Genomic DNA, 27,605 nt, shown 5'->3' with positions numbered 1-27,605 from the left:
CCTTTCGACAAAAATACAAAAAAAATCGAGAAAAAAGTGACAACATTTTTTTATCAACGATTCCTCCATTTTTCTACTTCGAGAGAATCAATCGTTTTAACCAAAATATCAAAATCTCGTAAAATTTCATTCGTCCTACGAAAAACTCAATAATTCAAATTCCCATCTCGCAATCCCTCAGCTTCCCTGCTTCGGAGTTCGCTCGTTCGAACGAAAATACAAAAAACCGTAAAATTGGACCGTTGCAAACGAAAAAACTCACGTTCCCTCGATCCTTTGCTTCAAGCCAATCGACCGTTTGCAAAAACCATTTGAAAAATCATAAAATTTTATTCCTGCCTAAAAAAACCCGATAATTTCCGTCCCCATCGACGATTCTTCGGTTCCTGCTCCGAGCGGATCGATCTTTCGATCGAAGACCCAACGAATCCACAAAATTTCTCTGCAGCGACGCCAACGTGCTCGCAGGCTCGACCGTACGAGAGTCCGCATTCGTGTGAGTGCAGCCGAGAAAACAATGAAGCAAAGTACACGTCACGAAACGTAAAGTAGCTTTAGTCGGATCAGCAGAAAAATCGGAGGTGAAGAGCACAGCGGCGGGGGGGGGATGGACTTTTGCAGCATGTGAGTTACGAGTAAGCATTTTTCTCCGGGGATCGCTTTCGTTATTATGCATAAATATATGTACGGAGGTGGTGAGTGTGCGGAAGGTGGAGCGCGGTGTGTTTTTTCCTAGACGACCGCGACGACTCGGAACACATCTGTTCTCGAGGAGATACGCGCGCGCTTTGGAATTACGTCGAGTTCTCGTTTCGAGAATCGAAAGACATGAGAAAAGAGTTCGGAGAGCGATGAAACGTCAACTGTCAACTGCGACGCTCACGGACGAAAATAGACCGTCGGAGGCGACGAAAGTTTTATCAGAATCGATGGAGATTCGCAACGGGAGGAAACGCGACGCCGATTTTTCTCGTGGAATACCATTTTTTTCGTATTTAAAAAAAATAGAATGGAAAGCGATCGTGATTCGAGCGGGATTCGCCGTCGTCGTCGCACTCGCCACGATCATTTTGTGCATGGCGAAGAGTTTCGCCTCGAAGCCCGTGGAAAAAATTTCTTTGTGCGAATTCGACTCCGCGAACGGAAGATCCGGAAAAAACGTCGCCCCGACCGCGTCGGGGATGATTCGCGTTAGCAAATTGATCGCGACAGCACGAACGAGATTAAATGAACGCGCGCTTACCGCTCCGCGCATGTTTTTTTTTATTCAACTCCCTCTGTTTTCCCAATTCTTCAACGCTGCGCCGAGAAAAGCTCTCGCACCGAAACGCAGAGATAATATTTGTTGGGATTTACGCTCGCGCAGGATCCGCGTAATAAGCGAACGAGGGACTCTCGTTATTTTCATATCGTGATCCCTCGGACTACGCATTCTGCAACCCCCTCGTCGCCTCCTCGTTCCCGCTTTTCTCTCGCCAGGCTTTTGTTGCTGTTTTTCCAACCCGACGCGAAATCCAGATTTTCCGATTTCGTTTTCATCCCCCTCGAAATTCAACTTGCCGTTTCTTTTTCAACGTTCATTGAGCCGCTTGAATCACCGCTGAAGATTTCTTCCGCGGTTTCAAAAAAACGACCATTATCCCATTTATCTCGAAAAAAAATGCTTTTAGACAAAAAACGTAGAGGACGTAAAATCTGTGTTTCCTAATAATCTACAACCTTCGTAGGAAACATTTTTCTCCAAAATCAATATTTCTCGAAATAACATGTAAAAACCTTCGAAAAATCAAATTTTTGTCAACTTTTTCAAGCTTTCATCTCTAAAACAAACATTTTCCAATTCCGTATACACCATAAAATCTGTATTTCCTAACAATCTACAACTTTCGTCCGAAACATTTATCTCTAAAATCAATACTATTTCTCGAAGTAACGCACAAAAACCTTCGAGAAATCAAATTTTTGACAATTTTCTCAAGTTTTCACGTTCAGCGAGTCGAAACTCGTAAAAAATTTCATGCAAAAAAGCGCGTACGGGCTTTTCGGAAGAGCCGAGAAACCCTTGCAATATAAAAAGTTGCCGGAAATGATGCGAATTGAAATGAAACGATGAGAATAAAAGGAACGGATTCGTCGAGAGAATCGTCGCTCGTGAATCAGGCACTCGGAGGAGAGAAACAAACAGCAAATTGGATCTGTCTGTTTTGGGAAGCGGTTGCGAGCATTGGGAGTAATTGAGCGAGGGATCGGAGCCCGTATATCACGAGAAAAGTGCGGGATTGTAGACGGTGCAACACAACAAATTTTCCGGCGGCTTTTTCCACGGATGGAGGGGGCAGCGAATTTGATGTATCCATGAAGCTCGCTCACAGGGAATTTCGTGCGGCGCGCGCGAGGAAACGAGCCCATATAAACTTGGAGTTTTATGCGCGAACACGTACACCGCTCCAGAGCGAGTATGAGATAATAACAATGTGTATGGGTTAGGTCGTAATGCTCACGGAATTTCGACGTTTCGTTACGTCAGAGATCGTAGTAAACGCGCGGCTGTCGGTAGCGCCGAATGTGGGTCAGAGCGGCGATTGGGAAAAAGCTTTTTTCGTTTACCAACAAAAATCGTTGAATCTCCGGGGATTTTTTGGCTCCGGAGCACCATTTGACAGCTTCACACATTCACTGGATTGCGATCGAATGCGAGTGCACCGGAGGCTCGGGGAGAGGTTTGGAAAGTTCATTGGATCGCCGGCGTCGCGTTTACCAATTCGCAGGATCCGTTTGTTTTCTGTGCGTCTTTCTTTCGGTAGCGATCCATCAAATTTCAGACTTTCCGAGAGTCCCTGACGTTTCACTCTCTCCGCCAGCCCGCTCGTCATGCATTCAAGGGAGACGAAGAGCCCCGGGAATTGAGAATTTATACTGAAACAACATTTTTCGTAACCGTTCGAGATTCCTCGAGTTTGAAGCCCGTTCGTCGACTCCCGCGTTTCGATAAGGACCCGAGAGAATTGACTTCGAAATCGAACGTGGCCCGAGGAGGATCGACGCAAGGAAAACAGACTACGACACACGCGGACCGGCAACAATGACGCTCGGGCCCCGGCGCGAGGCGTGGTTCGAAACTGCTCCCCTCCTCCCTCCCGCCCAAAGTACCACAATAACTCGCCTCTCCTCGCTCCTCTTTTTTGTCACGCTGCGGACGCGTCGACCTACGACACACGACCAATGCCAAATAAAAGGACCTCGCGCCACGGCAAAGCCTCATTAATGTATGCGAGATCACACACCCTCGATCTCAAATAAAATCCGTTCAATGGTTTTCGAACTTTTTGTTTATCGCTCGCTCTCCACCCTTCGGCTCAATGATTCACTGCCACATTCGATCCAACCCAATTTCTCGGACGAAGCCTTCGACGAGTCTTTGTTAGACCAAAACTCCGCGATCGTTCCACCCGAAACAGGAAGCCGGGCTGCACCGAAATCCCAGACTCAAGCGCGTCAAAATTCTTGCAGCACGACAAATAAAAACTTTGCTATTTATTGGGAATCTTTTTTCGACGATTCTCCTTCCCAGATTTTGCCTATTTTTTTCAATGATTTCGAAAGACGTTGGCGCACTGCTCGCGGCACTGCTTGGCTTCTTGGGGACACGAAACTCTCGAAGCTTTCGAAATTGTTTCGCCTCCCGATCGAAATGTGCCACGAATTTTGCCCCGTTGGGAAAAGAAACTTGAAAAAACACGAGTTTCCAGTTGAAATGCGAAAAATAAGTGAGAAAAATGGGGAATAAGCGCGTGTCGAGAAATCGAAGGACGCGAGAGCCCTCCGAGGCAGAGAGCTCGCAAGTCGAAGAAGCTCGGAAGCTGTGTCCGAAGTGGAAGGAAAAGGTTGAAAAATGAGGGAAAATCGGAAGGAAGGTGAGGAAATATCTGCGAGGAAGAAAAAAGTGTACGCGATTGAAAAAAGCGACGGTGGTGGGGGCAGGGGTGGAAGCTAAGCCGCGAGGTTGTTGCGAGGACTCGCGCGGATCGCACCTATGTACGAAACTGTGCTCATTGACTCGGTCACGAACAAGTGAGAGAATGGAAGGAAGAAAAAAGGAATTCGTTTCATCCCTTTTTGCGGCACGAGGATTCTCTTGCGCTCAGCTTTTCTCATTCATTTACTACTCGCTCAGGCTCGCACACGCTTTAACCTCGTCATAGGTCGTTCGGACCCACATAGACAATTATACTTGCTCGAATTCCAGCTGAGTTTCGTCCCTCCAGGAATCACCCTCGTTTCGGCCATTTTTATCGAACCGGGCACGTACGACAGGAATTATCATTTCGCTTCCCATGCGACTCGCCGTCCTCTTTCACCTCGTCACGAATCTCCTCTTTACAGTTGGCTTGCGCACCTCCCAAAACGGGCAAAAAATCAGAGGGAACCTTCGAGGATAAAAATACGTTGAAAACTCCGGACGAATTTCATTTTCCCTATTTTATGTTTTTGCCAAGTCTTCAATCGACATTCCGATTACTTTTTGGAGCAAAGAACGCGGAGAATTTACTGTTGGAGCAGCCTCCAAAAATTTTTATCGATCCAAAACTTTTTAAGGGGGGTCCTGCTTTGGAAAGTCAAAAAATCTATTGCTTTCGGGGTGGACGGAAATAACTCAGCTAAGCCAACTTTTCGGTACAGTTTTAAGCATATCTCGAGAGACGAAAACATTTTTTCAAGGTGAGAAATGCTAATTTGCGCATGCTTTATGCGCCAAGTCCGATTATCGAAGTTTCTCAGCTGCGTACAATGTGCGGAGATCGTAATTATTGTTTGCAACGATAACTCCACATTTTTTTCCATTTTCATACATTTTTCGTCCACACGAACCTATGAAAACCCGAAAAAATTGCGAAGATCTATATTTACAGCACGTTGTAGCGAAAAAATATAGAATTTCGCAATTTTTTCGGGCTTTTAATTGGAAAACGGTGGGAGTGAGGACTCAAAGAAACTCGGAGGAACCCAAAAAAGTATTTTTCTTTCCTCGCAGCATTTTTTGCTGCGAAATTCAAATTCCGTTTCCCGTGTCGTAACATTCTTTGGGTTCCTCGAATCCCGCAGTTTTTTCGGTCCGAGGAGAACTCACGAAATTTTATGGCGAAGAAACCTGTTTGCTGGAAGGCGTCGCCATTTCGGTCTTCGAAAAAATTCTCTTGTACGAAAAATCTTTCACCTTTCGTCCGCGATGCTCCGATTCTTCCGGTCATTAAAAATCGGGTCGAGTAAAAATCGGCCCGATCGTCCGCCCGGTTGACGAGCGCATTATACAAACTTCACAGTGGCAACGATCTCGGAAGAATTCTGCAAGAAAAAGCGATCGTGAGTCACAGGAGAGCTGCGAGAGGCCGTTTTCATTTACAAGCTGAAATAAGGAAGGTCGGGGAATTCCCCGGTGACTGAATTTCGACGTTGACGACTGCGAGTCAGCAGCAGGTTCGGTGCAAAGTGGATTCTCATTTACAAAGCTTCGAGAAACCAGATATTGAGACAAACCTCACAACTTTTATTCGCTCTTTCAGAAGCTTTAACGAATTTATGATAATTCCGATTCGTATGACGAAATCGGAAGTCATGATCGAGGACGGGCCGCAAGAGGCTCCGAAACCGGTGAAAGAGCGCGCGAGGACTTCCGCACCCGTGCGAAAGTCAAAAAGTCTCGAGACTCGAGCGAAACGCGTGGCAGGAGTGTCCTCAAAACAAGCGAGTCTTTCCGAAGCTTTTTCTGCGTGAATCCGTCCTCGAGATTTTCGGGGTTCAACGAAATCTCGGATCGAGATTTCGGGCGTTATAAGCCCGAAAATACGAGGTGGAAAGGTGCGGAGTGAGAGGAAGAGGGGAGCTGGGAAGCAGAAGGGCTCGAGTCCCTCGGGCGGCGCGCCCAGCCGCGGCGTTCTGCGTGTGTCTCTCGAAACTAATTCCTCCTCTTCCTCGCATTTTCTGGTAGTTAATACCCGCGGACTCGAAAATCGGTAAAGTCTTCGGCGACACATGTTTCGCATTAGATGCTCGCTCGCCTACCTGTGTGTGCCAGGGTCCTCGGCTCGGGAAGCAAGACCGCGCGAGGCGAAAGAACGAGGAAGAGAGAAAAAGATGAAGCGAGGGAGATGAAAAGTGGAGGAAGGACGAATTCTCTCTCGTGCGTGTGTGCCGAAGGCTCAGCCACGAAACGGCGGATACCCGCTGGTGTGAAAAACCGAAGATTTCGCTCATCCGAACCCCGTAAAATCGCTGCTCGGTAAAGACTTTTCGAAAAGAGGCTAAATTAGTCGGAATGTGGGGAGAGACACCTTGCAGCCTGCGCCTCTCTCTCTCGCTGCGCGCTCGCACCCTCTTCGGGCAGTTAAAGTTTATGCTGCGAGATGAAACGGCCTGTCCAGCGGAGAGACAGGTTCGCGGCGACACGCTGCGAACACATGTGCCGCCGCCGGTGTCCGTGCACTTTGCCCGACGTCGCAATAAACACGCGTATTTGCACTCGGCAAACAGGCTAAATTTGGGAAGGAAAATGAGGAAGGTGCGGCCAGCTCCTCGCCGGAGGCGTTCGCGTCGACCTGTCGCTCTTTCCTGACACTTTTTTCCCAGTGATTTCAAAGCTTCGAGGGGCTGGAAGGGAGTCGCCGGAGTTGCCTTTTCTCGGGGAACATTTGTCGTTACGATGATCGACGGGAATTCGGGGGGGGACGAATGGGACGAGGGGGAATAAAAGTGCGGCGAAGATTCGATCCCGGAAACCGGAGGTGAGGAGGAAAAAATTGATCGAAGGATTAGGGGAACGCGCTTTCACGATTTTCGAAATTAGCTCATTAGATGGATTATGAAATGACGCGCGCATTGTTGGGATTAAGCGGCGGCAAGGGGGAGGCCGAGTCGTGTTTTGGGAAAGGGTTGCGAGGGGGGGATCGGGGAAGAAATACCCGGTCCTGGTGCGAGGCTCGATCGATGCTCAGAAGAGGAATATTTTGGGGCGCGAAGGAAGAGAACAACTTCGGAAAGTGTTGGATATGCGGTTGCGCGCCAAGTTTGCTGCTCCGTCCGGCTCCTCGGATAAGGCCTCGGGAAATTGGCGCAGGAAACTAGGAGACTCGCCGAAGACGCGGGAAAGAGACGAAAATCATGGGGAGATCGGGGGAAGATGAACTGCAGGAATAAAGAAATGCGAGAAAAGAGGATACCCCGCTGTGTGCTCGTCAGGCGAACAGTACCGCCACCAGCCAGCGCCTTTTAACATTCAGAATTGCCACCCGCCGACCAGAACCCTCGCTTTTACTGTCCGGCAGCACAACCCTCGGAATCACTCGGGGCTTTCCCCAACACCGGCAGCATTCGCTTTTTCCCTCTCGCTCTCTCGTCCTTTTCTCCTTTCTTTCTGCCGTCTCTTCCTCCCTCTTTTTCTGTTCCTTTGCTATCTCCAAATTTGTCTTGTTTGAGGAGGGTGGATCACGAAATCATCAAAATAATCAGAATTTTAACAAATTTCGTCATAACGTTCTTTGGCATCGAGTACACCTGTACAATTTTTTTCAAATTTTCTTACCACATCGCACAATTGAGCGTTTAATCGAACTTCTTATGCACGGGATGTATAACTGTATAAATGTCAACTCTATGCTTGTACACGTGAACTTTAGTGTTCAATTACTCGAGAGCTATGTGGTAGAAAATTATTTAAAAATTCATATTATCTCATATATTTTTAAATAATACATTTACCAAATTTTATGAAATTCTTTATATTTTTAACATGGTTTAACATGGCCCGTTAAGCTAACTCCTGTACTGCATGCTAGTCAAATGAGTGGTAAATTTTCAAAACGCTTTTAGAACAAGTTTAACGTACCGATTAAATGTATTCTTAGTGGATTTCATTAAGATGTAAAAATATTAAAAACGCTAGTTTTGCAAAAGCATCAACTGATAAATGCAAATTTCCACGCTGACACATTTTCACTGGTATTTTTCAAAGAATTATCTGCGTTTCTTCATCGATTTTATTGCAACGAGTCTCATTTTGTTCGTCAATCGGTCCTCCATGAATCCACCATGTAGTTGTTTTTTTTACTTTGATCGTTTCACCGCTGCAGCTATTGTTCATTGAGTGAAAAAAACTTTTTCATTCAGGATTTGCGAAGGAATGAGCTTAAAGGAAAATCTACGTGGTGAATTCGTAGAGGATCAGTTGAGGAACAAAATGAGACTTGGTGCAATAAAATCGGTTAAAAAATACAAGATGATTATTTGAAAAATAGCTGTGAAAATGTGTCATCATGGAAATTTGCATCTACCAGTTGATAGTTTTGCAAAACTATCATTTTAAATATTTTTTCACGTTAATAAGATATGCTTGAATGCATATCTACCAACAATAAGTTTAATCGGTAGGTTGAACTTGGTCTAAAAGCGTTTTGAAAATTTAGCACTCATTTGACTAGCATGCGGTAGAGGAGTTACCTTAAGGAGTTTCGGTACAAAAGTCTAAATAATTAGAAATTTATCAAATTTGGTGATTATGTTCTTCAACATCAAGTGCGAAAACACGCTATGCTTATACACGTGAACTTTAGTGATCAATTACTCGATAACTGTGTAGAAGAAAAATCTTGAAAAATTAGTATTGTCAAATTTGGCACTAACGAATGTGTGTTGACCAAATTTTATAAAATTCTGATCATTTTGAAATTTTTTATGTTTTTAGCATGGTTTAGCATGGCAACATTGTATCGCCTGTACCGAAACTCCTTAAAGTAGTGTTCGGCCCCTGATAACGATAAGCACAGTTCCGGGGCCTTTTACGGGCCAAAATTTCGAATTATTTTATTTACCATTTTGAGTCTTTAACACGGTACCTTATGGAAGAACTGGCAATTAATTGTGGAAAAGTTGTACGGTGTTCGAGCTTCGGAAACGTTTATATCGCCAATAAAATTCATCACGGATTTCGTTTCTTTAAAAAAAACCTTTACCTTACGGGGCTTTTGAGAAAGAAAAGATGAAAAAACTTGAGTTTTTGACGCGTCGAAAGCGGACGTCAGTCGTTACGTCGGACTGCTGGTAACAGCTGATCGAACTTCGGGCAAATTCGGGAATCGCGGGAATTTTGATCAAATTTATTTTTCAGACTGACTCGCGTACTTTCGTCCGTAGCTTCGCTTTTTTTTTTTTTAATGAATTGAATGACAAAGTTTCTTTCCAATGTGTCGCGGACTCGATCATCGACTAATTATTAATTTTACTAATAATTTAGACTTGAAATTAATCAACACAAAGTACTTGTAAACTCGACTAGTCATAAAACGGCCAAACTACTTCCACAAATGCTGGCTCTTACTCTCAAATTTTCAATAATTCGATAATTCAGAATCTTTTGCTTCATTCGCTGGACCCGGAATTTAGGTAACTCGTTAACGATTCTACCCGGATTGTCCCGAATCTTTGTGGATTCGATTGAAAGGAAGTTTGCAGATTCCATTGCTACGGAAGCTGGCCGATAAAATTTAGTCGGGAATTTCCGAAAATCGGTTCTCCTCCTTCGCTTCCGCGTGTTTCGCTCGCGATCCCAGCAAAGTGTCACTCGTTCTCCAAGTTGTTCGCTTCGCCCCCGCTTTGCGCCATTGATCTTCCTCGGATTTATTCTCATCTCGAAAAAAGGTGAGCGACTTGAGCTCCCGTCCAATGACGAGCCGGTCGCGGGCGTCCCCACTCCGCGGCCCTTCGCGGTGGCACCCTTATTACGCGTGTGCGTCGCCCCAATGTTACGGCGGCCGCCGACGGAGGGGTGAAGAGAAAAAGATGGAGCGAGAGAGTTTACAGAGCCAAGGGTGGAGCCTGAGCCAAGGGTGGTGCCCGGAGCGCACACCCAGCGGTTCCCGCTGTGCTGGCGGAGTTAGTGCCTCTCTCCGGCTGCGAAGCACTCTGAGAAAACAGCATGGGGATCGAGCCACGAGAGCCTGACAACCCCCTGTTAGCCGAGGCGCACGAGGCTTTCGTCTCTTTTTCTCTCTTCGCTCTTCCTCTCTCCGCGTTCCTCCGATTCACCGAATGCCAGACCGGCACAGTCGGCGTTAACGGATCGGCGAAGTCGGACCAGCGGCTCGCCCGAATTCCTTCGATCTTTTCGTCGCCGCGAGAACTTCCGTCTGCGCCGATCGAAATCGCACGTGACGGGACAAACGTAGCGAATTTCACTCGCCTTATTCGACGACGAGCGCGCGTGCGAGCGGACCGCCTTAATGGGACCAACGCGGACGGCGCTGCCTCGGTCATGAATCGATCGCCGATCGGTTCTTCCACCTTTTAAGTTTCCCATCGTTCAGCTCGTCCGTTCGATCCGGTGTTTGTGCTACTTTTTTATCCTGCGAGTGTTTTACGGACTTTGCCGGGAACTCGGAGTGCTCAATTCCCCTTGTCTTCGTCCCGGTCGGCCCTCGACATGGCGCCGATGATCGAGAGCCACACGCGCGTTTCCAACGCCGTTCTCGATAGCGATCCCTACGTCGGGAGCTGGAGGAGGAAACAGGCTGCGCAAAAAGGTGCTTACCTACTTGAAGGTATTTTAAAACTCCCGTTAAAACGCCCCGTCGCGAAGCCATCGAATAACCGATTCGATTAGGAAAAGTTAGCGTTTCGAGGGTCGATGAAATTCCTCGTTCGTCACGATTTTCAATGACGATCGCCGGAGCGCCGAAAATTCCGGGGACTTTAGCGCGTTTCGAGGCGAGTCGAAACTCCAATTGTTCTCGGCACAACGTTCGAGTGCGCGAGGGAAGATGAAAATTGCGCGGTCCTCAAAGCCCCGAGACGAATGAGTGCTCGGGGCCAAGAAAGTTTCGCGACAGGAGTAACAATATAAGCGAGTCGGAGGGAGCCGGGGAAGCCTTGCTGGCTTTGAGCATCAACGTCGTTTTGCTAAACACCGCGACCCGTCGAAAAGGGGCTTTCGAGGGGAGAAGCGAGAGGCGGCAACGAGAAATTCTCGGTACCGCGAGTCCGTAACAATGCGCGCACACGAGAAACGCTTTCCAAGTTTCTCCTTGGCTTCTCTTCGCGATTTTCTCGCCCGCGAGAACCGCTGCTTCTGCGGAGGAACAAAACGCTGCTCGCGCCGCTTCTCGGACCGAGTAGGCCAACGATTTTTATTCGGTTTTTATAACGGCGTTGCCACACGCTCCAGCGACGAGATTTCTGCTCGAGAAAGCGGGAAAACAAACATCGCAAAGTCAAATGTTTTTCGATATTTTCATACTCGATGTTCCCTCAATTATTCAAAAAAAAAGTTCGTTCAATTTTTGCCTCATTTTTTTCTACATTCGAACTCTAAAAATCCCACTGATTTTTCAAACGTATTCTCGAAGCTCCGAGTCGGAATTTTCCAACGACAAATTGCCTCGGCCCTGCGCGAACACACTCGTGAATAATTGTGCAGGAAAAAGTCCGCTGCTTTCCTCCCTCCCGGTGCAGTGTCACCTCTGCCATCGCTGCGGCCAGAAAGAGGGAGGATAAATTGGGGAAGATGGAAAAAAAATGCATTATTCAAGGAAATTTCCATCGTGAAGAAGTCTCTTCTCGCTGGGTTTGTACGCGAACAACGTCGTTACGTTGCTCTCTTGGTGCTCCCTTTTAACGATGGCCTCCGTTGCTCCCTTTTCCACGAGCATCTTCACGATACTCGGTGTGCGGTTGCGACGATATTTCCTTCGCCCTCGCTCTCTCTCTCTCTTTGCGAAAATCTGTAACGTAGATGCTGCCGCGTTGGGTTTTCGGCTCGCGGAGGTTCGAGCTGATTTTCAAAAAAAAATCCAGATTTCCAGTCCCCCCTCGTCGGTCGATGCGAAACCGGAAGTTTGACTTGCTACGAAAAAGATATTGAAAATAACATTTTCATGAAATTCCATTGATTCTTTGCAGATGCCTTACTCCAAAAACGGGCGGTGATTTTCCGAGAGAGTCGAAGCAGCCGCGACGCCACCAACAACAACAACAACAACAACAACAACAACAACAACAACAACGACAATAACACGAATAACAACAATTCGTACGGCGGCCGCGGAGCTTCCGGTCCCCAGGAAGTTGTGATGAAAGAGAAAAGCAAAACCGCGGCTCGCTGCCGTCGAGAGAAGGAGAACTTTGAGTTTCTCGAACTGGCGAGGCTACTTCCGCTTCCGGTTGCTATCACCACTCAACTCGACAAAGCCAGTATCATAAGACTCACTACGAGTTACCTCAAAATGAGAGCCGTCTTTCCGCGCGGTGAGTCACTCCTTTTCACCTCTCGTACACCCGAGAAATATCCTTCTCACGTAAACTCACTCTACTAACTTCACTTGGAATTTTCCGAGTCGAAATTCTTCGACGTCGATTTAAGAAATTTCGTAAATTTCGAAAATCCCAAGTGAGCTTAGTCGAGTGCCCCATACACTCTTAAAGAATTTAAAAAATAGACGAATTTCGTCACGGATTATTCATTTAAAAGCAATAAACACCGAGTTCAAAACTTTAGCACTTGTACGCGCAAACGTTTCGTGTTTATTTGACCACACCGAATCCTGGATCGACCGATTTCTGCAACAAAATAACACCAAATTTCCTCAAGGAGGGTGGATCACAAAATCAAAATAATCCGAATTTTATCAAATTTCGTCGTAACATTCTTTGGCATCGAGTACACAAACACAATTTTTTCAAATTTTTTTACCACATCGCATAATTGAGCGTTAAATCGAACTTCTTATGCACGAAATGTATACATTATGCTTATATACGTGAACTTTAGTGTTGAATTACTCGAGAGCCGTGTGGTGAAAAAATCAAAAAATTTCCTATAGTCTCATATATTCTTAAAGAATTTACCAAATTTTACGAAATTCTTATAATTTTGAAATTCTTTGTATTTTTAGCATGGTTTAGCATGGCAACATTGTATCGTCGCGATCCACCCTCCTTAAAGACGAGAAACTCAATCTCATTAGAAACAAAAAATCAGTTTTCAAGTGTGTTACTAATTCAAAGTTGTAGAAAGCCAAAAAATTATTTCGTAGGAAACCATAGACGAAGATGGGACGAATATTACTGAAAGGACTCGTGAGTTTTAAGGACATTTGGCACAGGCTTACAATGTTGCCACGCTAAACCATTCTAAAAGCATAAAAAATTTCAAAATGATCAGAATATTATAAAATTTGGTGAACACACATTCTTTAGTGCCAAATTTGACAATACAAATTTTTCAAGATTTTTCTTCTACACAGTTGTCGAGTAATTGATCACTAAAGTTCACTTGCATAAGAAATTGGCTTTAAGGAGGGTGGCTACCGACGATACAATGTTGCCATGCTAAACCATGTTAAATACATTAAAAATTTCAAAATGATAGGAATTTAATAAAATTTGGTGAACATATTCTTTAGGGCCAAATTTGACAATACAAATTTTTTAAGATTTTTCTTCTGTACAGTTATCGAGTAATTGATCACTAAAGTTCATGTGTATAAGCATAGCGTTTCCATATATATAGGTATACATTCCGGGCATGAGAAATCTGCTTTAATCCGTAATTACTCGATAACTAAGCAGAAGAAAATTTTGAAAAAATTGTGTCTTCGCACTTGATGTTGAAGAACATTATCACCAAATTTGATCAATCTCTTATCAATTTGACGAACGTAGCCACCCTCCTTAATGCGTAATTCCTCGATAACTAAGCAGAAGAAAATTTTGAAAAAAAATTGTGTTTTCGCACTTTACGTTGAAGAACATTATCACCAAATTTGATAAATTTCTAATTATTTAGATTTTTGTACCATACATCGTTAAGGGGCGACTGAAAAAACGTAGTCCGCGTGGATATTGAGGTGCGGAGAGTTCCGAGGTGTCGTTGCTTATCTCTAAATTCGGTTCTATTCGCCCTTAATATATTTATATAGAAAGTACTCGTCGTTAATTCAGCGAAGAGAGCGGACACTTACGCGCGCAAAGGGCAAATAGTATCGGATGAGATGGGTGTGATTGCGCACTTAATGCATTGTTAGGGTCTCACCCCAAGGTTGCTTTGTAAGCGCACATGGGACGTAAGGGCTGGTTATACGTACGGAGAAAGAGAGACGGAGCTGAAGAAAGCAAGAACGTTTACAATGGACCTGTAGTCGAGCCCTCCCTCGATGGCTCTCTCTCTCTTCCTCCGGAGAGAAAGAGAGCTTGGAGAGATCGACGACGAATTGAATTTCAAGTGGCCGCATCCCTCTAGAATTTCGATCGTTCCACACCCCGCTCTTCTCGTCTTTGTCCTCTCCGGCGGTACGCACCGAACGACGCAGCGATTTTTTTTCCCGCGATGCCAAACACTTCGCATGAATATTAATGGAGAATCAGTTTTTTCTACAAAATGTAATAATCGATTGGAAACCGAGTGAAACAAGAGGACACACTTTTTGCCTGTAGAATCGATCGTGAACAGAAAAAGTGGTTTTTCGTACTGAAATTGTTGTGAAAAAGGAAGAAGAAATTTGCTCGTTTGTTCCGACTTGATTTTTATTCGAGAAAATGAAAAAAAGAAGAAGAAGATGAATGAAGAAAAAATTGCTGGTTTGCTCAGATATGATTTTTAGCCGAGAAAATTAAAAAATTATCAATAAATATTTCAAGTGAATAAAATTCGGTTAAACTCGAGATAAATTCTCGAGAATTTGAGCATATTATCGAGAGGATACGGGAACGAAATTCCAATATTTGAGAATCTTTCAAACAACGCTTCGAATTCCTGTTTACAAGCTCGTTCCACGCGAGTTCGATACGAAACAGAGATTGCTGGGGTTTGATTGACGGGTACGATCGAACGAAAACTATATATTGCTTTCATTGAGACGTTTTCGGACGACGTGTCTAGCGTACGGGAGCAGACAAGGACGAAAACGTGCCCCAGAATACGTGACAACTTATAGGACACATTAAGTGTATATATAGATAAACATCGCCTTTTCTCACGTGCTTCGGGTGTCCAGACGGAAAAGCGGTTTGTCAACTGTGATGCAAATCTGGCTCTTCGAAGGTACGTCACTCGGGGGCTTTTGAGACGAGGTTCATTGAAAAATACTCGAAATTTTATTATTTTTCGAGCCGAAGATTCGACGAGAATATTTTCTCCAATAAAAATCGTCCACCATTTCCCTTCGATTCTTCATTTCCCTCGGCAACTTCGACTCGAACGAATTCTCGTGAATTTCTTGGCTTTTTTCCCCTTGTAAATATTTGATCGAACGAAGACTTTTCTCAAATAATCGCGTGGAAAATAATGCGATGTAAGTTTCAAGTGCATCGTGCGGAGGCTCGTAATTAATGCACCGCCACGGAATCATCGTCTCAGCGAGATTTCGCGAAACTCGTGCATGCGAACGCTTCGAGTGTACGGACAGACAGGCTCCTATCTCTCTTCGCGTACACCCCCTAATAATAACGTGTACATTGCGTTATAATACCTATTATCGCTCGAGGGGAGTTTTGTAACTTGAACAAGCTTCTGAGGGGGAGAAAAGAAAATTCAAGTGCAACGCAAGTGCAGTCGTACCTGTGAAACCATCGTTTCCGGAGCTCGATGCATATTCTCAGGGTTGTTTACACGTAGGATGATAAAAAAAGTGGATTCGAGATGACCGATTGGAAGTAAAAAGGGGAAAAATGAATTTTGAGTTGATTTATATAAAAAAACTGATAAAAAAAAAACAATTTCTTAAATCCATTTTCGAAGGGCGATGAACATTCTCAGTGATAAAAACATCGAATTTAAATAAAAGTGGAAAAAAGTTTGGTTAGTTGACAGGAAATTGAAGAAATGTGGATTTCGAGTCGATCCAAAAATGGAACATTTTTCCCCGTTCATTACTGGAGCTCGACGAATATTTATTCGGATAAAAAGATTGGATTGAAAAAAAGTAGCGATAATTTGATTTAATTTCGAAATATAAGGAAAAGTGGAGTCTCCTGGGAAAGGAGAAATTTTCTAATTTATTTTTCTATCGGTTTTTTGTTCCAGGCCTCGGAAAAGAGTGGGGCGCTTCGCCAACGACGAACCCCCGAGAAACCCCCATCAAAGAACTGGGCTCGCACCTCTTACAAGTGCGTTACAAAGTGAAATTATTTGGAAGAGAAGGAATGTTGCTATCTATAGAGTCGATTGTTTCAAGTAACCGGAAAAATTTGATTTCAGACCATGGACGGGTTCATATTCGTGCTTGCACCGGATGGCAAGATCATGTACATCAGTGAGACTGCCAGCGTACACCTAGGACTGTCCCAGGTCGGAGATATCCCCTCATTTATTTCATCAAATATTTCCCTCGAGTTTCTTCGCCCATTGATTTGTGTGCGCAGAATAATGCCTCTGAAGTTTTGACTAACGAATGTTCAATGTTTTATGAAATGCAGGTCGAGCTCACGGGCAACAGCATTTTCGAGTACATACCCGAATGCGATCACAAGGAAATGGGGAATGTGCTCAGCGTGCCGCATCCCTCGACAGGAGCGACGTTCCCACCCCCAAATTCACGCGGGGACATTGAACTTGAACGTGCCTTTTGCATCAGAATGAAATGTGTATTGGCCAAGAGAAACGCTGGTCTGGTTTCCCAAGGATGGAAGGTAATATAATCGATGGAATCTCCACGAAATCACGCGGGGAAAACTCGTAGAAAAAAAAATTTCATAGATTTTTCGATGATTGAATTGACGCAATTGTCGTTTAATACATTTTCTTGTAAATTTATCATCCGATTCTTCGCCCTCGTAATTTCAAGGCGCTGCAAGAGATTTTTAAAACAAAGACCGCATCGCTTGAATTTGATATTAAACGAGAATTCTTTATTGGGAGTTTCGCCCTCGGAAGCGCTCACCAATCACGGTTAGCAGATTATGGGTTTATTGGCCTTCAATAACGCGCCGCGCGTGCAATACCTTCGGCAAACAAATTCAGAGAGGAAAGGGATGAAAACGCGGGAGAGAGGCAAAAAAGATATACGTACAAAAGACACTCTGCCATGTTATTAGCATAAAAATGTGGCAACTGACACTCGACGTAACAGGAAATCGTAAAACTTGTATATAAAAATTGAAATGTTAATTCGAGATAAGAGGCTCGTTGGGTGACTAAGTAGGCACTGCATTCAAAGGGTCACGCACGAGATTTTTCTCCAACGAGGACCACAGAGCGGATCAACAGCGGCCAAAACAATTATTTTCCAATTTATTTTAGTCTCAAACTGACTGCAACTGAGAGCTGAAGCTTCGTAAGAAACGCAAAACAAAACGTTAGTTCAGTTTATCAAAATTTCTACAAAACCGAACAAAATGGTTTGCAGTCCATCGAAACATCTCGAAACTTTGCAAATTTGCAGGATTTTCGATACCACAAAACGAATTTGCCTCCATAATCGAAGTAAGGCTGATGAAAAAAGAGGAGAAAATTACCGTGTAGAGTGGTTACGAAGTGGAACGACGAAAATCCCGAAAATTAATTCATCCGCGATTACGTAAGTCGAGAAAAACGTCTGGGGAGAAAAAAGCAATCGAGCTGATCCCAAGTACAAAGGCAAATTTTGGAGGCAGCTTTATCCGGATTTATGATTATTGCGGCTACGAAATTTCGTGAGTTTTCGTAAAGGAGGGAGCGAGAGAGAATGAAAATGAGAGTAATTTAGAGAAATCGGGGAAAGACCTGTAACAAGGGCCTGAAGGTTATTCCCGTTATTTGTACAACGCTCGTGAGCAGGAGAGGAGGATCGAGCTGGTGGAGGGTGTCTCGTGTGTACTTTGCTCGTGAGGGAGCAGGACTCGGGGCTCTTTGTGAGCGTGGCTTTCATTGGGACATATGTCCGGCTAATATAAACGATGTCGGATCAATTTACACCGCTATTGAGATTCGAGGGTTCTTGTGTCGACAAATACATGGAGAAATACAAAAATGAGTGCGTAAACGTAGCCAAGGATCGTGTTTTTGGTGGGCGTGATGTGTCTTGCACTCGGAATAATTCGTGAGTGCACTTGTCGAGGTCGAATTGATTCGTCCGTCGTGTTGGCACCACTTTTATGCGCAATTGGCTGGCTGTGCGAGCTTTTGTCAACCGTACACGAAAGGAGCAAGAAAACTCTCTCGAGAGAGGTCTGACCCGAAAATTGCTCGTTGCGGAAAATTTCAAGGAAAATAAACGTCCTTTCAGGCACCGAGGAGACTTTCGCTCGAATAAAAGATCGTCGCGAGAGACGAGAGCGAGAAAAACTCGGCTCTCAATGGCACGTTTACCAAGCCTCCAAATCGCACTGAACCAAACTTTAAAGTCATCATTACCCCGAACTCAACCCCCTACAGCTCAACAGCTTTTGTGGCCGGAGATCCCCACTGCGAATAATAGAGGAAGAACGAAAGATGACCGAGGGAAAGGGGAAAATACTTTTTGTACGGATCTCGTGCCAGCAAACGTCAAGTCAAAATATCGTAAAATGATTCGCCATTGTTTTCGACGCTCTAAAATATTCGATCGCAATCCGGCAGCTATTTGGAATAATCATTTTCCCATCACTTTTCTACGATCTGATTCGATAAGTTATTCGAGTATTTTCCAGACTACACGAATGATCGTTTCAATAGATAATTTAAAAATCGTTTGGCTTTTAATTTTGATTCATAATTTTGCTCTGAATCGATTTTGAAAAATGGGGATAAAAATATTTGCCACGATCGTACGCTCGCCCTCGTATATTGCCCTTAAAGTGCATCACAATCGCACATGCACATTTTTCCTCTTTCCTGCCACTCGAATCTCTACACGGCCTATTTGCTTAACAAATTTTTATTCCTTTTCCACGGCGTTGCTCGAGGGTTTAATTACTAAAGAACGGAATTGGTAATTTTGCGATGCAAGTCTCCCGCACATATCGCCCGTTGCATATATGCAATTTTTTTACATTTTTTCTCATTTTTTACATTCGAGAGAGCTCCTCTCGACGCTTCCTTATGCACTTGATTCTCTCACTTTGTGTGTCGTGTATTTGATTATTTTTTAACTTTACATTCTCAAATGCAACGAAATCAAACCCCAAATGCGTCGAGTTCGTCAATGTATCGGACATTTCGTGCTAAATTACTTGTCCATCAATTCGTTTTGATAAACTATTTCAAATAAATAAATTTCGTTCAACGTCAACGAAACCAGCGACGTATTTTTACCATTGAACTGTTCGATGCTGTTGAGATGAGCAACCGAATCAATTGGAATCTCGGATTCTCGTTTCAAACCAACATTTTTCTAGTATTCTAAAAATTGTTTTCATAAATTCAATTCAATTATTCAGTGTATTCCGTGAGTATGTCCTCTGATAAAATTGAAGCAAAGCACTGCTTATTGAGAAATTCAATTCTCCTTCAAAGCTTTAATTTCCAGTATTTTTTTTCCTAGAAATTTGTTCCATTTGTGAATTCGATTTAAAATTAATCGTGATTGACCAATTTGAGACGAAAGGTCCGATGTAGCAGTGTTATTTGTAAGCTCAAAGTGTGCACAGTGCACGTTGCATCAAACTCGGTTCCTGCATCGCCAGGTACTCTAGAATATTAGTACATGCACGTACGTTAAGAGCAAAGCTCGTGCGAGTGGCAAGTACTTAGAAAAGATTTGCCTTACAAATTTTCGCACTCGTCGGATTCGCGCGCCCCTGTTTCGTAGCACAGTAGAAACATGATTGAGGAAACGAAAGAAACGGAGTACGCAATATTTTCCAACCTTCCCGTTACAATGGAAAAAGAAAAATTCCTAATAAATTTGCTTCTTCGATAAATTCGTTCTGAAATCTACGTGGAATAAATTTGAAAAAAAACTTGGAATTCGCCGTCATTTTCTCGAGTCTCGAAAGCGTCGCATACGAAATGAAAGAAATTTTATAACGAAATCTTTCGAGAGAAGGAAAAATAATTAAAAGTGGCTTTATTCTCGTCCAAAGTAGGAGAATAGAAGAAAAAAAATATTCCAATGAAAACGCTTTCGGGCACGTTTTTCTTAGCTACAAATCGAGGCGCCACTGTATCGACGCGGTAAGAAACTCCGCTTACAAAACACGAATACACTTGTACGTGCGCGGATACAGATATAATTTCGAGAGTTTTCTCGCCTCAGACACATACGTCGCATCCCAATTGACTATTCAATTACATACGGAGCGACGAATTGGTAATTTTCTTCTTCGTTAACACCCTCCGTCTTGTTTTTACGCTGTTGTTCCTCTTCTTACGATATTTCACTCGTCCCGATTGCATCGTTTGGCTTACGAGTGCTTCCTGCATGCGTCTCTATCACGGAAATCGAGCACGTGTGCAATCCTCGAAATCGTGGCTCGGTCCCAACGTGCTCATTCATAAATAAATGTTGGGGAGATCTCGACGAAAGATGCGTCTCCTTGAATTCAGTTAATTTGGAGGCGCCTCACAATTTAACAGGGAAAATATACTTTTTCCCACTCTCGAAGCCGCAAATCCTCTCCGCCTGTAAAATGAATACGATTCAATAAATAATTTGACTTAAATTGATAATAACTTCAATTATTTTCGATCAATAATGAATTTCCATTTCATTTTTATCATTCAAGGTCATACACTGTTCGGGCTATCTAAAAGTGATAAACATGGGTCCACCGTACGAGGACCAACACGCCCCCATCGGCCTGGTAGCTGTCGGTCATTCTTTGCCACCGAGTGCCATCACGGAAATAAAACTCCATCAAAATATGTTTATGTTTCGTGCCGCGATGGACCTCAAATTGATATTTCTCGATGCAAGGTAATTCATCAAGTGCAAGCTACTACGAAGCTGTTTATGCTTGGAGCATATGAAACAGTATTCGACGAATACTTTGCTCAGTTGCTTTCACAAGTGAGGAAGTTTCGACAAACAAAGTGTCGAAAATGTAATTTTATTGAAACATTGAAAACTTTGTTGTGTGGACGAAAAATATTGAATCCATTCGGCAAAGTATTTCGATACTTGGACAAAATCTTGTTTCGAGCCTTATGAATATTCGAGTGAGTTGATTTTCACTCGGATTCTCGAAGCTATTTACATTCGAATGATCAAGTTTCAATCGATTCCGTTTGCTTCGTAAGTTTTTTCTCCTATTATCCCCCGCGATAACACGATATATGTACCCAATGTAATTATACAAAGTAGTTTCCTGTTACGCCATCAATGTTTCGATAAAAAATCGAAATGGGAAAGAGAGAGAGAAAGAGGGGAAGGAGAAAAAAAAGAGATTGGAGGAGAGTATGGACCGAGAAAGCGGAGTAGCCATTAAAATCAGTTTCGTGTTACCCTCCGAGGGCATTCTTCGCTCTCTTTCTTCCTCCTCTCCCCCAATATGAGCTCCTTTTTTTCTCTTCTTCATCCTGATAGTAAACAAACGCTCGACTCCCGATATCCACCGGGGGAAGAGAAAAAACATGTGGAAACAAAAAAATATTGTGTCATTGAGCGAACGTTCTTCGTGGCTCTTCGTATTCGTTGCCCTGTCGAAATCTTGCGAACATTTTTCCAAGGATCTGAGCGAAAAAATATTTTTTTGCAGCGTGTCACAGCTCACTGGCTACGAGCCGCAGGACCTCATCGAAAAAACTCTCTATCATTACGTCCACGGATGCGACGTTTGGCAGTTGAGAGAATGCCACAAAATACGTAAGTTCATTAAATAACTCGATGAATGTTTAAACGATACAAGTCAATTAAACGAGACAAAAGGCAACGCGACGATTTTTTTAAAATCCGAGTACTCTGCCCCTCAACAGTAAAAAGTATCTTTCAAGACTATTCAAAACTAGACAATTTGTTTTTTGTCAACGTCATCGTGATAGAGGAAAGTGTTAAAAAGAAAGGAGAATCTTGTGGAAGAAAAGAGAGTAAAAGATGTGAAAGTGGTGACACTCCGTGCGAGTACTCGGCGTCGAAAGCAGAGCTGACACTGCTTAACAGTCTCTTCCTTTTCGCCTCTAACGGGGCATCCCTCTCGGCGCCTCTTTGAACTTTTTGCTTCTTCTCTGCTTCTTTCTTCGTGCTGGGATTTTTTCATTTTTCCACTCCCGCGACATCTTCCGCGTTCCGGACCCTTTCGACGTAGTCAGCTTTGACGCGCGGGGAGGCAGAGTGCGCTGGTGAAACTGTGCACAAATAAAAAGTTATTTCGTATGTGACGAACGGTCGTGGCTGCGGATTTTTTCATCGCACACTTCCTCGCTCATTTTCATGCGGAGTTTCACACTTTTAACCATCGTCGGCTCGTTAAGGTCGTCGGACGAGTTGCACACGAGTTACGAGGCTTAAGGCTGCGTTTTATCGATTGGACGTTTCGGAGGACTGCGAGGAGAGGGGGCGACGTTCCGGGAGCCGGCGAGGGTGCGTTCGAGTTATATACATGTACGTATGGATTGAGAAGCCTGCCCCGGTGGGAGGATGGAAAATCGACGAGAGACTCGAATATCTATCCCGGAGGGTTGTTCGAGGGCGAGCGACGGAGAAACGCGACGAGAGACGGAGAGATTGGAGCAAGAGTTGCAGCAATAGAGGAGGCTGCTACTGCTATCGTTGTTTGAACAGACTCGCAGTTTCACGAGCGTCACGTTGCCATAACCAGCGAGAAACGTCCCTTCCCCTCCCCCAAAACCTCCCTCGGACACATAATGCCGCTAATGTCGCGTTCGTGGATTTTCGCAACGCACCAAACCACGTTTACACTCTCACTGCTGTTTCCTCTCAACAAACCGATTATCGCCTGTATAATCGCGATTTAATGTCGAAATTGACGCTTCCACGAGGTTTATGACAGTTCAATTTCGAAACAATATTGCTCCGGCGTCAAGAGGCTCGTCAAGAAAACCTCGGAAATTTACTACGAAAAACGAAACTCGATGGGAACGTTCTTAGGCCGAGTCATGAAGTCATTTTGAAAAAATACCGCGATTTTAGTGCGCTTTGTAGGGTGAAAAAGTGAATTTTCTTGACCGATTTGACGGTTTTTTTTTAAATAATGAACCAAGTTTGCATAATTCGGGGAAAAGCATTTGACCAAGCATTTTTGGGGAAATATTGTTTCGAATCTTGGGAGAATTCAAATAAAAAGATTTTTTCGTTCTCTTTTGCAGTGTTGACAAAGGATCAAGTGACGACGCAGTACTACAGATTTTTGACGAAATCAGGAGGTTGGGTGTGGATGCAATCGTACGCAACGAAAGTTACCAACACCCGGAGTTCCCGGCCGTTGTGCATAGTTTCGGTCAACTACGTTTTGTCGGAGAAAGAGGCTGCAAAGTTGATTCTGAGTACGGAGCAAAAAGAGCCGAGCGCGCTCTCCTGCTCGGGAAATCCGCCGAGTGTACCGATCGCTAATCCCGGCAGTACGAGCATCGCTGATCTCGACGAGCACAGCTTGAGTCCCCAATATCGAACTCGCGGACACGAGCCACCGGACTCGGAGTACGTCGACGGCTCGGGCTACTCCGCTTCCGAATACATCAGCCCCTCGGCCCTCGGCAGCTCGTATCATCCTTCGCCTTATACGACTCAGAGCACGAGCAACGCTTCCCACGAGGACGCCACTGGTTATTACCCATCTGAAATGTATTACGGATACGGTGGTGAGAAACAAACTTTTAAAGATAACGAATCGTTGAAAAATTTCTACGACTTGTAAAAAGTCAAATGGAGAATGTTAATTTTGACAGCTTTTCGCTAATCGTTTTCATAAAATAACCAAATTTGTGTTTCCGATCTCCAGGAATGCATCACGAGCAGCTGTCAAATGTCCAACAGCAGCAGCAGCAGCAGCAGCAGCACCAGGCTCAACATCAGCACCATCAGCTTCTGCACCACGGAAATTCCATGACGAATCTCACCCAGCAGCAACACCAGCAGCAAAATGCTCAAAACCAACAGACGAGGCCTTACTCAGCGTCATCGAGTTCCTGCGGGGGTTCAGCAGCCTCGGAGCCGCCTCACGTGGTTCCGAGGAGCCCCATCCGCTTGCACTCGGTGCCGAGCGTGTTTGCACCAACCGATTTCCACCAGCCCCATCACCACCACCACCAACAGCAGTACGCGCATCACCAGCCGCAAATTCCCGACAATAGCGGAGTCCCTGGCAGCACGGGAGTGTGCCCGGAAACCGGAGCCACCGTTCTCTTCCTCAACTGCGGCTTCAATAACAACAATTCCTTCGCCGACGGCGACTCGAGCCTCCAGCATGCGGCGCTGTCCGCTTATCCGCCGGTTTCTCACGTCGATCAAGTCCCCAAAGAACGACGCCACTCCCAGCACCACGTCGAAGCCATGGAGACGCCGATTTACACGAGTGTAATCGTCGATTCGCAACAGTACAGCCCCACCATCGTGCAGCAAGGCCTCAACGTTCATGGACAGAACAACACGCGCACCCTGAACGACACACCGCCCCAAGTCAACCATCAAAACAGCCACGAAAACGCCGACCATCGCATCGTCCCTCAAACCCCCAACGAGCACAGTCCCAACGACCTTGACCATCAGCAAACCCTGGTCGGAACGAGGTGCGATCCTTCGATGGGCCTCGAAAAGGAGCACTACGAAATCGACAAAAATGGCATCGCCATGCTCGCCAGATGGATGGCGTAATACACGGGGAGCTTTTGCCAACGTTCTTTCGTTCGCCGCGTTGGATTCTGCGAGTTTGTTTGTTCGGTATCGCGTGCTCTCGACGGAGGCCACTTTCGTCGCCGCGACAGTGCGACGATGCTCCTAAAGAAGAAGAAGAAGAAGAAGGATTGGTGTACAAAATTTTCACTTGAATAGACTAAAGAACATCTCGGAGTGCGTCGAGTTTGAAAAGACGAGAGAATTTTAGGATTTTCGAATTTACGGACTATTTAAACTTGCTATAAAATGAAAAAATAATGAGATTTGAGAGCTCGCGCTGGACGCCGAGAGAGCGCCTCAATGCCAAAAATCACAAACTGACGTAATCAAAAATATATTTCGTCGAGTCTCCTCGCGAGACTCGATTCAGCAAAAAAATGGAAAATTAGCATGTAAGTTTTTAGTGTACACACGCACAGTACAGTTAGTTATACTTGAGAACGAAAAAGTAACGTGAAAAGGTGAAAATTATGTAAATATTCGGAAGAGGCGAACCAAGGATCTGCAGTCAGGACTCGTCGCCCTCTCCGTTTTCTTTATTTCCTATTTCCAATGTAAATACGAGGCTCGAAACAGCAAATTCGCTCAATTTCGAGATTAATTATGGCCGCGCAATCGTGATTTTTTGCGCCTGTACATATATACATAAACAAAAAAGAAGCAGACAAAAATATTGGTGACGTACGATTACCTTACATAGATGAGAAGACTGACCGGTGCTTGTGCCAACCGACCAAAGATGCGCCCTTTTTATTACCCTTTATTTATAGGTGGTAATCGACATTTCCCCTCTCTTCTTCGCCCCCGGCCCCTTGTTTTTAATCAGCGAATTTTGAGCGAGCAATTTTCCAGTGAAAAATCATTAAACCCAGAATTTCGTATAATTTTAACTGTGAGCACTGATTACTCGTGAGTCGAACAATAAAATTCTTCTTCAATGAGAACGAAATAACTTCGCATTGCGCCGAAACAAATATTTTTTTCAAATGGAAAAACAAGCGGCTCTTCTGCATTCAATTCCATCGTGTAAATTTGGGGTTTCGATGACTTTTCATTCGATCAATGCTAATCTCTGAAATGAAAACTCGGTTGGAGTTTTAGAAGGAGATGCAAAAAATCAGGCAAAAGTGCCACGATTAAAAGGAAAAAATATTCATAAACGATTGCTCGTTAAATATATACATAAATATATTGAAAACAAAACTTGTATAGCGTATCCGAAGAATTCGTAAATTAGGATTTCTTTCTTCACGTAAATGAATTTAGCGATATAATCTCGTTGTGTTGTCAGCCACAAACACCGATAACAAAACACTTTGAAAACGTGTGAATAAAGTCTTGAACGAGATAGAATGCGAGAGTTGGGAACGGTTTTTAAAAATGTACACGCCAAACTTTTTCCACGAATCGTCCTTTCAAACAACCGCACTTATTTATGGGAACCACGTGACAGGATAAATAATTCAATAATAATAATGATAATAAAATGAAAGAGGAATAACGAAAGCCCCGGAAAAGCGAGTGTGCGAGTGACGTCGAGTAGTGAATAAATGAAAATATAATTGAATAATATATATGTAAATCGAATTAAAACAACCGCGTAAGAACCGTGTAAATATTGTAAAACGAACGTTGAGGTCGAAACAAAAAAACGAATGAAAATATAACATATTTTCCTCTGAAAAATTAGTCCCACGTGTCGAATCAATTCCATCCATTATTTTCTCCGAATTCTCAATAAATCATTGCTTTTTAACGTGAAAACAAAAGTGATCGCGGTTACGCTGAGCAAATGGGGAAGAAATTCATGAGAAACTCGTTTTTTTCGCAGAAAACGAATAACGATATTTAGATTTCTCAGAAAAGTTTGTTGTTTCGGTGAACTCGGTCTTGTAGGTTGCTACAATAGTTCCAGAGGTCACAGAGGTCGGGCTCTCAGTTTTCGAGCGTCGGAGTGGTTATGTTTTGGGATAATCATTGACCGATTACATCGAGTGGAAGAGAAAGAACGTTTTCAAAAAATCGTAAAAGGGCAACGGAGTGTTATTCTCTCTGTGAAAGGGAGAGAGAATGTTTGAAGGGTGCTCGTCGACTGTGAGAATGAATAACCGAAGCTTCTTTTTTTCAGGATTTACGACCCGGTACTAGAGCCCTCGCTCCGTTGCGCGCGCGCCTTCCCTTTCCGAGACTCCCCCCCGCCCCCCTTTGCCCCACCGCCACTCTCTTTACGCACGCAACATCTGGGAAAGATTTTATTTTGCGATAATATACGACAGGTACTTTTGCCTGCTTTTGCCCGTTGATGGTTGCGGGTGTGGTCTGCTGGTGCGGTGTGTTTACACCCTGGAAAAATCATTCGTCGAAAGACACCCCGCAGCTTCTCGGGTTTCCACGGGCCCGAGTCCGGAAATTCCCAAAAGCCCTCGACTAACACTTGTCCACTTCTATATCTTCCTATTCGCCACTATTGTGTATTTAATTCTTCATTACGATGTCTCGTAATTTTTCGAAGTGAATTATTTCAATGAGTTTTTTTCAGATCAGTCATTCGAGATTTTTATCATGAAAAAAAAAACGGTTTACGAAAAGAAAACCTCGTGCCGAGAAAATTATCCGGTTCTGAAACGTCGGAGATTCTCAAACTGCGCTGAGAATTATTCTCGAGGTATTCGGACGCCCGGGACACTTCGCGTGGGGGACGCAGTCCACTACTCGTTTTTAAAAACAAAAAAAATCAAATTCGATGAGACAAACCTCGAGGTTGAGTCATGAAAAAATTATAGTTCGCTAAAACTCCGCTATGATCGGACAATGGCGCAATCCCGAACAAAGACTTGATTGGGGCTTCATTGTCGTTTCTTGATTCCTTTTTTTCGTATT

At 44.1% G+C, this 27,605-nt stretch overlaps 1 protein-coding gene across 4 annotated transcripts in view; it reads left to right on the top strand.

Moving 5' to 3' along the window:
- sim (single-minded) overlaps positions 1 to 26,411 on the top strand; it is a 44,628-nt gene extending 18,217 nt beyond the window's left edge. For all 4 annotated transcript variants that reach the window (XM_043426233.1, XM_043426231.1, XM_043426234.1 and 1 more), the window contains 8 exons: positions 11,944 to 12,288; positions 16,064 to 16,146; positions 16,238 to 16,327; positions 16,456 to 16,668; positions 20,662 to 20,852; positions 21,634 to 21,740; positions 23,201 to 23,692; positions 23,833 to 26,411. In XM_043426233.1, coding sequence (XP_043282168.1) covers positions 11,944 to 12,288; positions 16,064 to 16,146; positions 16,238 to 16,327; positions 16,456 to 16,668; positions 20,662 to 20,852; positions 21,634 to 21,740; positions 23,201 to 23,692; positions 23,833 to 24,704 — 2,393 coding nt within the window. In that variant the 3' untranslated portion in view covers positions 24,705 to 26,411. The remainder of the gene's footprint in view (positions 1 to 11,943; positions 12,289 to 16,063; positions 16,147 to 16,237; positions 16,328 to 16,455; positions 16,669 to 20,661; positions 20,853 to 21,633; positions 21,741 to 23,200; positions 23,693 to 23,832) is intronic.
- The last annotated feature ends 1,194 nt before the right edge of the window (positions 26,412 to 27,605 follow it).

This window comes from Venturia canescens, chromosome 8 (genome assembly GCF_019457755.1).
Source record: "Venturia canescens isolate UGA chromosome 8, ASM1945775v1, whole genome shotgun sequence".
Taxonomy (NCBI): domain Eukaryota; kingdom Metazoa; phylum Arthropoda; class Insecta; order Hymenoptera; family Ichneumonidae; genus Venturia; species Venturia canescens.
This window is presented reverse-complemented; position numbering and strand designations above follow the sequence as displayed.